Genomic DNA, 13,060 nt, shown 5'->3' on the forward strand with positions numbered 1-13,060 from the left:
AAAATTTTCTTTGATATTCCCAAATATAATCACAATGTCAAAACTTGAAGTATATTAACATAACACACTAGGGTCAGACTCTGTGGATGGTTCGCTTTACATTTTTGTACTTAAAAACATTTTATTAATAGATTAATGGAAAGCGAGGTGTTTATAAACTCTCTAGTAACTATTCGGTTGTATAATTGCTAGCTGTATTTAGTAGCTTCGAAGAGGAATCTTGACTTTGAAGTAGAATCTTTTATTATAATTTTTCTGGCTGAAGTTGATAGTGTATAGATTGTAATCATTATTTTTATTCCATCATATTATAAAAGGATTAATAATGATATTTTGACATCATTATTTTTTACTATCATTTAATAATATTTTTTATAATTATTTATTTTTTCTTATTTCTGAAAATATAAAAATTAATTTTTATTAAAAATATTTTATCTTTATACTAATTGTCAAATAGTGTCAATTTTTTTTTTCCAAATGAATTAAGACGTTTGTACCGTATATTATTTTTGGTGATAAAAAAAAAAAAAAAAAAAAAAACTAACTACTATCCTCAACTTTGAAGAGATTTAGAACTTTTGAGATACTGGAATAAACCAGGGCAGACTCGAGGTTACTTACTAATAATTAGGATAAACAAAAAGAATATAGAGAATAAAATCCAAATTACCCCGGCATTAAGAAATAAAACCCTTAATTTACTTTAATTAGTTAATTAATTAATCAATTAATTTTTTAGGAGACGGCTCATCTTCTCCTATTTAAAAAAAAAAATGGAGTGGAAAGTAAAGAGAAAGTTGGATACACACTACGCAGAACCATAACTGGCTTCCGATTGTGAAGGCCGAAACCGAAAACCTCGCAAACACAATGTTTTCTTCTCCATTCCCACTCCCTCTCTGAACCCTTCATTCATCATCACTCTCTGCTAACTATGCAGCCCTGTAGCAGAGAAATGCAAGGGTTAAACTCCCTCTTCAACTCTTCTTCCCAAATCTCGCTCCAGGACCTCCACACCACCGCCACCACCACCACCACCGCCACCAACCAGATCCAAAATTCACACATCAACCACCACCAACAACCACTGCAACTCCCTCACTTCGACCCAACCTCTCACGATGACTTCCTCGACCAAATGTTCTCCTCCTGCTCCTGGCCCGACCTCAACCCAAACAAGCCCTTCTGGGACCCCAATACCCTCTCCGACCAGACCACTCCCTCCGACAACGACAACAACAATAACACTAACAATAATAATGTCGCTTTCCCCTACGACGAACCCTCCGCCTTGGCCTCCAAGTTCCGCAACCACCAGATCAGCGCCTCCTCCACCAAAAACGCCGCCGCAGCTCTCATGCTCCAGCACCAACTCCTCATGTCCAGAGACTCCCCGCTCCTTCACATGCCGCTTTCCTTACCTCAAAACGACGTCGTCGTCGACGCCTCCTCCTTTAAATCCCCCAATCCCGTACACCTCTATTCCCTCACTCCCCCTTTCCTTCTTCTACACTACATTTATCCCTAATTTTATTTTTTTTTCCGTAGGGCGGTGAGACTTCGGTCCAGGCTCTCTACAACGGCTTTGCCGGATCTCTGCATGGCGCTGGTCAAGCCTCCAACCAGCCTCAGCATTTTCAACATCCTCAGGTTTGCGCTTGTCATTTTAATTTTAAACAAAAATAATCACTGTTGTTTAGTTTTGCTGTGAATCGTCGACGGTAATTTCTTTTTTGTTTGAATTACAGGGAGGTTCTAATCCGATGCAAGGGCAAAATTTCGGTGCGCCGGGTACTGGGGGCGGCGCAACGAACCAAGCTCCGGCGAGTGGCGCGGCGGCTCAGCCGAGGCAGAGGGTTCGTGCAAGGAGAGGTCAAGCCACGGACCCACACAGCATCGCTGAAAGGGTACCCGCTGTTTTTCTCTCTGGCTTTAATTCTTGGCTTCATTAAATATGATGTTTAGGTAATGGAGCCCAATAGTTTGAGGTCGTCGCTTTAGGTAGAGAATAATATCCTAATCCATTATTGTTCAGTAGAACTGGTAGTGATAAGTGACAGATTGAATAATAAACTCGGTAGTTAGGCTTTCTTTAATTCTTAGACATCGAACATGTCATGCTTGTAACAATAATAAACTGCTCCATGGTTAGGGTTTATAAATTATGAATTAAGTAAGGAAAATAAAGAAACAGAGAGGTCTTTTTTTTTTTTTCTGCTTGTTCCCGGGCAGTTAAGTAAGAACATCAGCGTTTTGGTTACTGAGTTGGTGGGATATGTTGTTTGTGGCAGTTACGAAGGGAGAGAATCGCAGAGAGAATGAAAGCCCTACAGGAACTGGTTCCCAATGCAAACAAGGTAAATGCTCATCCTCAGTTTTGTTTATTATAATATTTATGGATCTAATTTGAGTTAATTAAAAGAAATTGAAACGGAAGGCACAGTAGTTTTGGTGTGTAAATGGGACAAATGGGTCATCTCCATAGAATGAATATACGAGTTGTTTTGACGTTGGTGTCGTGTATATCGAAGTTAATGTAACATGGAAACTGGAAAGAAAAGAATAGATGGTAACGTCGCACTCCGGAGGTGCTGTGAGCGTTTGTCTTGCCTGCTCATCATGCGATTCCGTGCGTACTTAACATACTAAGCTGGATAGCAGAGGGGTTAGGCCCCACATCGCTCACTCATCACTGCTCACGCTAGGTACCAACCAAGAAGGGTTGCGATTCTGACTTCTGAGTCATACGTACAGAGGGGTAGTATAGGCATAACATAACATAAGATATGAAAAAACAATGTTTGGTTTAATTATGATTATGCAGAATTGTTAGTGTTATTATTGTGATTATTATATGGTAAAAATAAACGGGTCAATCCTTGTTTGGTTTGTGGAATGACAGACAGACAAGGCATCGATGCTAGATGAGATCATCGATTACGTGAAGTTCCTGCAGCTCCAAGTCAAGGTGCTCTTCCCGGGTTTTACTCTTGTGCTAATATTTCTTAATTTGATTTTATTCTTCATCAGCATCAAGTATCCGCATATTTTAATCATGGACTTCATTATTTAATTACAGGTTTTAAGTATGGTGTTGTGATTATTAAATTCCACTCTCCTCTGTCGTGAATAAATAAATAAATCGTGTCATTGTTTGGGTTACAGGTTCTGAGCATGAGCAGATTGGGCGGTGCAGCTGCTGTCGCACCCCTTGTTGCTGATATGTCTTCTGAGGTTATTACTCTACAAATATCATCATTTCTTACACAATTTCCAAATTAATTACAAAATTTAACAACTATTAGGTGTCCGTACTACCATAATCGACCAAACTTTGAGAGGATAAAATTGAAGGAAAACATGAGAGGGTTTCTATAAGAAGAAAAAATTAACAAAAAAAAAAGTGATGAAGAAAATGTGGAACACACTGCGCACCATGAATGAAAATGTCGGAGAGAGGAGAGTCTTTCCCACAGCCCCACCAACCCACCCAACATTTTCACTTGGCTTTGGCTTATTTCAATACTCAAATTCTCAATCACCACAAAACGACAATCCAAAAGCAGCACGCGTATCCACTTTCTCAGATTCCCCTATGTCTCTCTCTTTCACACACACGCACACGCGCTTTTTTTTTTTTTTTTTTACTTCCGTTAAAACCCCATGGTCACGTGACGGTTTGTGTTTGCAGGGTGGCGGTGACTGCATCCAAGCGAACGGCAACGGCGGCGGTGCTCTCGCGCCGAATTCCAACGGCAACAACAACCAAACGGCGGCGTCAACCTCGAACGACAGCCTGACCATGACGGAGCACCAGGTGGCGAAACTGATGGAGGAGGACATGGGTTCCGCCATGCAGTATCTCCAAGGCAAGGGCCTCTGCCTCATGCCAATTTCTCTTGCCACTGCGATCTCCACCGCCACGTGTCACACCAGGAACCCCTTGATGAACGCCGCCTCCGGCAGCACCCAGATTCCGACGAACGGCGCCCCCGGCACACACGCCAACCCCGCCGTGGCGTCGAACGGCGAAGGCCCGTCCTCTCCGAGCATGTCCGTGCTGACGGTGCAGTCGGCCGTGGTGGGCAACGAGGGCGCCGTGAAGGACGCTGCCTCCGTCTCGAAGCCGTGATGACGGCGTTTGGGTGTGAAATAGAGAGAAAAAAAGAACATAAAGTGGCAAAGGACAGAAAGTGACGTGTGTTTTTCTACAAAGAGCCGTTAAAGTCTACGAAAATAAGGCGTCAGGGATACGGAGGGGTCGACTCGACGACGCCGTATTTACCTAGACTTTGTTTGGCTGAGGCTAACTTTCAACCTCCGTCTTCTTTTTCTTTATTATTATTATCTGTCGCTTTGGCTTTCTTTTGTTCATTGTTTTTCAAATTTTTAGTGTACTTCTTTCTCTTTTTCCTTTTTGCATTTCCGTTTAAATAACAAGTTGCTCTCCCTTTTCATTCTTTTAATGCGTTCCAATTAATTATAACTTTTATTATGCTATTGCATTTCATTAGGAGTATATTTTGTCACGCTTCTAGGTTTCAGATGAGATTTGTCTAATCACGTAACATAAAAGTGAATGAACTTAATGCTCATTTCGTCACCTCAAAATATTTGTAATAGTTAGTCTTAAAAAGATTCTATCTCACAAATGGAGGATATGCGAAGTAGGGAAGAAACATTAAAACACAACAAAACCAAATATTTTTCATGTGTATACAATATTTCTTTTACAAATATCCACAAAGAAAAAAAAACACACACACACAAATAGAACATAATAAGCTACAGTATAAAAAATGTTTCACTTTTCATATGCATAAAACGAACAACTAAAATAAGTTAAAACTAAATAAAAGTTAGGCGTCAACATTTTACTGAAACATTTTATACTAGCAACTTTTATCACATATGTTTATTAGATGATAGTTTACCGCTAAATAATTAAATAATTGCTATAAAAATTATTGTTTGGTGTAGTACATATAGAACACACCATTGTCCTTAAAATGAAGAACTTTCTAATTATCATTGTGTCTCATTTATTGATATTTTTTAGCCGAATATTGATTTCTTACGTCTTCATCATCAGTATTAAAAACACTTCCTTCTTTTACAAAGGGATTAAATATAATCAAACTAACACATCAAACCAGTTAACAGTTGATGCATATTAATTCTTACTACACAAAGTGTATACTCACAATTTATAAGTAGCATATTAAAATTGAATATCTGAAATTCTCCACAAAAGAAAATAGATATTGCATGTGTACAATTAGATAAGTGGTGTTTAGAAAAGTTGCATTTTACATCGGTACGAAGATAAAGTACCAAGGTAACAAATTCAATCACTGTGTTTGTTATTGGTTGAAACTAGAAAACTTATGAGTATCTTAACTTTCCAGTTATATATGACCAATGTTAACGTAGGATTTTATTGCTAAATAACTCCATCATTTGAAAGAAGGCCATAACAGTGACAATTATACCATGATTAAGCCGGCCAAAAACAGCAAGTGCTAATTCTCCCTCTTATGTCCCCGGCAAAAACTGTCCTAATATTTCCTCCATGGACACTTATAAACTTATACACAGTAAATTTGTAATACTTTTAGTAGCTGCGAGATCTCTCCAGCACATTTCTTTACTGTCGAAGTCTATCCATCTCGAATCTCGAACATGAAAATATATATTAATAGATGGTCAAATAATAGATGTGTTAGGAATCCAAGTATGAGTCTAAGTCCTACATTGATTAGAAATGAGAAAGTAGAGCAATGTATAAAAATAAAGACCCATAAATTCATTGTCTTATAAGTTTTGGATTGAGAGTGATGTCAATGCTTTATGTGGTTGGACTCAAGTTTCATTAGTGTTTGTTCTCCTTAGTGAAACACCTTCTATATAAACCTAACAAGATGACATGATAAGTAGAACAAATATTAAATCTTGTTAGGATGTACTTTTAATGATCTGAAATATTTCAAGAATTATACTGTAAGTCAAACATAATCTTTTAAGATCAATTTTTAATATGAGTTTCGGAGATGATTGTTGATTCATGTAAGGTATGTGAATTTTGGAGATGATTGTTGGGAAGGGAATATGGAGAAAGGCTTCTGGTTTAGGCAAACTATGCTTCTTCTGCTGGGATAGGAATCCTAGATGACACAGATATCCTATTTTTAATGAAGTTCTGCATGCTGGCATAGGTAGCAAGTGTGAGTGTCTATGCCATATGCACCAGTAGTTTCACACTTATACCTTTTCATTGCTAACTCTCACACTTCATCTCTCAGCCAGGTTGTGATGATTTGGACCCTCTTGCTCATTTCACTCTCTCCCCACTGCTCTAATCTCACCTCTAATTTCTCATCTCAAATACACAGTTATTATTAATTCACATTCATTGTTCTTTATCGATTAGTATTCTAAGTATGAATGTGGTCTTACTTTGAGAAGGAATAAGCATGAAAAACAATATATAACAAAGAAGAACATACAAAGTAATGCCTTAATGCAAGTATTTGCTTAATATTTTGGGTTATAAGTGGTGTTTTTGGCTCTTTTATATGAAATGTTTATGGTTGATTGGTACTGAATCTTTCCGATATTTTCTGGTGAAAAAACCCAACACTGTCTATATTAACAAAAAAATGGCATATCTTCTACTAAACTATTCATGCAGAGATATTTATGAAATTGCTTTACAAGAACAAGAAATGCTTAAATGAATAAATCATGTAAACGTCCATCTGTATGATGAGAATAGAAGTTAATGCAACTGAATAATGTTCTATTTGGCCACATCACATTGTTTAAACAATGTTTTTTCTAAGATTATCTAGTACTATATTTTACTGTGCTTTCAAAGGAATTGTGTTAATTGAGGTTTCCTTGCCAAACATGCAAAAGAACATGCAAACAATTTTTCTACAGAACCTACTTGGTAGATCCCTTTCTTCAATTACTTTGCCTGCAACAACAACATCATTGTGAGAGTTACACATCTCACCAAAACATTCTGCAGGTTTGTTCCTTGTAATGAACCTTCATTGGTGGTGGGGGCATTGTGGATTCAATTCAAAACATTTTAAAACTTAGAGTGAAAAGTGTCCAATCAAATTGATTTGAAGATCACATATAAGATATATAATATATGTAAAGTGCATTCAATGAAGAAAAAAACTGATAGGAAACAGAAAGTTGTTCAAATGGTCCAGTGAAATGGATTGACTTTGGACACAACTCTAGAGTTGTTTTAATAACTAATCATATTAAAAAGAGAAAAAGATTGGTATGAAAACCTTCCAAATCAGTAGCTGCTTCTTCGAAAGAGTTAAATATTCACTAAGGTTGCTGTCATAATTAACATCTTATTGTTTGATTCTTGTTTATTATTTTCCATGCATATTTTTCTGCATGTTTTCCCTCTTCTTTAAATGGCCCCTTTTGGCATTCAGAACGGGGTAACTTACTACTGCCAATTTTTTTTCCTTCGAGATGAGAGGTACAGTGATGGAATGAATCAAAATTTGTCTAAAGCATATGACATAGATGATGTCATCAACACAAAATAACATCATGTAGGAAAATCTACATAAGCTTGATTAGCACATTAGAACGAGATAAAGTTAGTTTATAAATGATTTAAGATGTACAAAATATTAGAATATCCTAAACGCATCTAAATTAAGTCTAACCTATTATTCAATTTAAGCTCACTCAAGCAAGGGCCATTAAAGTAGAACAAAAGGGACACTGTTTAGGAGATATAGACGTGTAATTACTCCATATTTATTAATTCTTACATATAGTTGACTTGAGTGTCAAAATGTCTTTGTGGGTATTTCGGTCCTTTAGACCTTGAAGATTTCAGCCCTGCGAACCTAGAAGATCCCGACCCTGCAAGAGGAAGGGGATTTTGGAATTGATTAGTAGACACGTGGATTTGACTTGTACATCTTAGCTATGTAAGAACTTTTGACGCTAATTGTGGGAGCAAAGTTTTGCTTAGATCGCATGGTTTCCACTAGAAATATAGCAAACCATGACAAGCAATCGGTGATAAAACCATCTAGTAACAACACAAATGAGATGACCTTGCTGCTAAAGCTTCGATGAGAGCTATCATTATTGAAGAAGCACAATGTTGAGGAAATGGATGCTCTTAAGAAGGATAATACATAATGAGTTTGGATAATTTGATGTCTACATTTATGTAAAGGAAAAAATTACTTTGACACCATCATTCCCAAATAACTACCATTTGACACCAACTTTTCTTAATAAAATATTATTATTTGAATAAAATATTAATTTATATGAGTGTCAAATGGTAGTATTAGTGTCAAACTACCAACGTCCTTATGTAAATTGATATCTTTAAATTTGTTTTTCATGCACAAATAGAATAGAAAAGTGAGAATAAATATTATGTAAAATAATATCATATCAAAACAATATATAAACACTCTTTTTGGTCAATATTTTCTATTTTATTTTACATTAGAAATAATTGAATTAGTTTCGTAAGAACTAATCGAAATAAATGAATTTTGTCATGATAAACAAAATAACACAAGGATGTTAATATTTAATTTGAATTCACAAGATCGTACCTCTAATTACAATGTCATCAAATATTTTATTTATCATAAATTTTATTATTCTTTAAAAAAATAGTTTATTATCTTACTTATATTAAAAAAGATATGTTTTAATTCCTTACATATTACGTAAAATTAAAAATAGTCCATAATCAAAACTTGGTTTGATCCTTGTACTCTTAAAAAAAAAATTTAGTATGGTTCCTATATTCTCAATCATGTTATAGTATATTTTACATGACTAATGACATGTCACATATTATTTAATTTTTTTTATAAAATAAAATCTTTATGTCGACCTAACCTGCACCTTTTTCAATTAATTAAAAAAATAAAAAAAAAAAGTTAATAGACCAAATATATGGAGGTGGTACAGATAACAAATATGGAGTTGCAGAAAAAGAATTGAGCTTACCCGGTCGCAATCTTTCTATTATTATTATTATTATTAATACTTTGTTATTTTTATTATATATTATTATTATTATTATATAATATTGCTATTAATATTATTACTAGTATTATTATTACATACTAGATAATACTAAAATGTGTATCATATATATAGAAAATCTTATACGATACATAAAGAGAGATGGGTAAATAATGTTTCCTTATTGGTTAAAATGTTATTGAATATTAGTATTTACGGCTTTCACGGATTAAACCATTGTGCCGTGGAGAATTCGTAACATATGCTTATATTGTCTCAAGTTGTTCTTCTATAGTGGTAGCTTTTTCTCATATGAAAGATAAAGAACACATGGGACAAACTTTATGACTCTTTTTCTTCACTCTTTTATATCTTTTTTTTTTACATGACTACATGGGATAAATTGAGGTGTGAATATGATTGAAAGACCATCACTTCATAGTGATGTTAACATGCCAAAGTTCATTTAAATAATTTTATCTTAAGAAATTTTGGATTATGTCTATCTTTAAGGTAAAAGCTAAGAGTCTTAAATCAAATACAAAAAAATTAAGTGAATTATTTATAAGTAAAATATTTTCAAATTGTTTACTTTCCCTTAAACAAACATGCCAAAATTTATTTAAAAAATTTTATATTAAGAAATTTATTGGGCTCCCTAGTCAAATTAGGCTGCTATGGATAATAATACCAATCAAACTTGGCTCCCACAATGTATCTATACTAACAATAATTTAATGCACTACCTCAACCACATAAATCACACCAATTCATTTTATTTACTTCAAAATAATATACCTTCGTAAAAAAAAAATATTAAGTAAAAAAAGAACATTAAAATATTAAAATATATATTGGTCTGTTAATTTGATAATTATTAAAATCATCTTTAAATAATAATACTTTTTTTTATTTACTAAAATGCAGCCCTTTTGTTGTTTTGTTATGATACAGATTAACATTGATTCGTAATTCAAACAAGCACGGCAACAAATATGAACGTTACTTGCCACGAACATCTCATACTCTACTTTATTGATTTTTATGTAAATATATTTGACTCGGAGAGAGGAAAAACAGAGGGCAAGATTGCGAGAAAAAAATGAGTATCAAAATAATATTTTGTGTATCTTTTTAACAATTTATGCCCTTTGACAGAGAAAGAAAGAAGCAAGAAATTAGTGGAATGATTACCTAGAAATAAATCACTAAAAAATGAGACAATTTTAATTATTATTAATAATTTTTTTATTTATTTTAACATTATATTTAACTATTCATCATTAATATTATAATCAAAAACCAAAAAACAATAGCCACATGTGCTAAAAGTGTTCACGTCTCTCTCTCTTTTTCTTTTTTTTGTGTATTTTATAAATATTTTATCTTAATCACTTTCGTGTACTACGACACTTTATTAACTCTTTTTCCTCAAAATCAAACTTTAAACTCAAAAAAAATCCTTTAAATCATAATATGTAATTATTTTTTAATTCAATAGTTCATCATAAACTAGTGTATACTTCAAACAATGATAGATTACCTAAGCTATATTGATAAAGAATCTAATATCGAAATCTTTTAAGTTTAAATCTAAATCTTACATTGAATAGAGATGATTGAACATAAAGAAAAAAAATGTGACTTATATATGATGAATATCCAAATATGTGAATCAAAGAGCATAAAAGAAATTTCATAACACTTGCCCTCAAATTGATTTCTTTGAAAAATATATATTGAAACGTTTCTTTTAAATATGAAATTAGTATTATTGAAAGCAATTGATAACTATCCAAAAGAACATCGAAAACGATTTGTAGAAAACATTTCAGAAAGAATTTAATTGATTATGTTTGGAGTTAATCTATTATTTTGTTTTATGCTGCTCTTAGAAATACAACAATATTTAATTAGTTATTTCTGACAATCAATTAATTGCACAAGCTAAAATATGGTTTAATAAATTATTTACACAATTGTGTTTTCCAAATCACGTTAGCATAATTAAATATTACTAAAGATAAGTGATGATGTTACTTAAAATAATTAATTATATTAAGCAATAATCAATTAATATATTCTTGAAATATTTTCAAAACATTTTCAAAAAATTATCAAGACTAAAAACTACCATGTTTCTTAATGTAAAATAAATTCTTACTGTATTCACGATTCTCAAAATTTCAAGTATGTCAAGTACAAACAGTAACGCATTCACAATTTCATTATTCAAGATTTGAATCAGCTTGATCAATAATCTATTTTATTCTTTTTTAGCTTTGATAATATTAATAATCTACATAAAAAAGAAAAACATCTTTTTATCCCCTTAGCACAAAATAAAATAAAATTGTAGATAATAAAATAAAATGTGAAAGAAAAAGATTAGATTAATTGTTGACAATTGCATAAATTACATATGACCATAGACCCAATACTTTTAAAAACATCACAAACAACTTAAGACTCCAACATTTAAATATAAAAATATAAAATATCACAAGAGAACTATATAAATAGGCAAGTGGTCCAATTTATCCACTCTTTTTATTTTCAATCAAATCTACCTATAATGTGTGCTTTTGTAAGCTATTATGATTTTTATTAAGTTTTCATCAACTTCATCATGTTTTGGTATCAATTTGGAGTAATTTGATTTTGAAATTATGAAAATAGTGCATATTTTTAAAAGATTTAGAAATTGGACAAGTTGTGCTATGTTGACACGACTTCATAAGAAAGAAGTCATGTCAGTTTGAAATAATTTTTTTAGATTTAACTTAAAGTTATATTAACATGACATCACTTTGATTTTACAAAAAATAAAAAAGTCCTGTCATATTAAATCTAGTTGTGCATACCCGGTTTAAGAAGAGACTTTAATGCATCCTTAAAACTTGACACTTATTGTCCATAATGAACATTCAAGTCATACAGCCTTTGTGGCCTCTCATTCATGAGATGGTTATTTGTCATTATAAAGAGTTCAACCAGGAAGTATAACTCACGATAAACATTCTCATATTTTAAGAGATCTCCTAAATCTCTTACTTAAGCATTGGAAAGTCTTTTGCATGTAGATCTTCTCCGACTAACCTACTTTACAAAGATACTTCAAAGATCTTGTCACATGTCTTGCATATACAAAAATCCAAGTCAGGTAAGAACACTAGCAAAAAAATCATGATTTTTATATTTTCAAAAGCTATGCCATATTGATAAAAAAAAATCATTTTATCAAGGTGAATATCATAATGGTCTTGTCCTCGTCTTTTCTATTGTATACTCTATGAAAATTGTTTGTAAAAAGTTTGTTCAAATGGTGTGGGTGATAAAGTTTCCTCAAGACTTCTTTTTTTGTTGGTTCTTCAATATCCACCCCTCAAACAAAACATCCTGGAACATAAAAATCATCATCCTGTTTAAACATAAAACTCAACCTTAGATACTTGTTTCTTGTGAATAAAATCATTTACATCATCAAGTAAAAGTATCAAGTTTAATGGTATAAAGGGTTAAAGTTGTAGACATCCTTAAAAAGAGATATTTAGTGATCTTACAAACTATGGTTTGCATCTCTATTCACTATTGAAAGTGTTAATTTATTAGAACTCTGCCCATATCACTGTTGATAGAGGCAATAATTAACCTATTTTATTTTTAACATTTTTACAAAATTTATAGAAATGATGTTCAAAAATTATACCCAGGCCTTTTACATTTTCAAGTTTATTTTAGTTTTCATTTCACACTTCTTTTCTATTATATTTTTTTATTACGAAAAAAAATGAAAATTTCATTAGAAAAATCATTTTCTTCTTATTTGGTTAGATTATTGTTCCTGAAAACTGAAACTAGATCAAATTGAAAATGAGTTCCTATCATATTAGGTATTAGGTAGTAGTATAAAATATTAATAAATTTATTATTAAAAATATTGATGTATATTATTGAAATTTTAATTTAAATACGATATATAGATTTATATGTATGTTAAAATTAAGACCAA

The 13,060-nt window shown here is 32.4% G+C and overlaps 1 protein-coding gene across 1 annotated transcript; it reads left to right on the plus strand.

Annotated features, from left to right (window-relative positions):
* The first annotated feature begins 781 nt into the window (after nt 1-781).
* On the plus strand, nt 782-4,469 carry LOC114163890 (transcription factor bHLH66-like). Its single transcript, XM_028048262.1, has 7 exons — nt 782-1,474; nt 1,552-1,653; nt 1,752-1,910; nt 2,295-2,360; nt 2,906-2,971; nt 3,169-3,237; nt 3,695-4,469. Exons 1-7 carry the CDS (start codon nt 938-940, stop codon nt 4,133-4,135), a joined length of 1,440 nt encoding a protein of 479 aa, XP_027904063.1. The 5' UTR covers nt 782-937; the 3' UTR covers nt 4,136-4,469.
* The last annotated feature ends 8,591 nt before the right edge of the window (nt 4,470-13,060 follow it).

This window comes from Vigna unguiculata, chromosome 9 (genome assembly GCF_004118075.2).
Source record: "Vigna unguiculata cultivar IT97K-499-35 chromosome 9, ASM411807v1, whole genome shotgun sequence".
In the NCBI taxonomy this organism is placed as follows: Eukaryota; Viridiplantae; Streptophyta; class Magnoliopsida; order Fabales; family Fabaceae; genus Vigna; species Vigna unguiculata.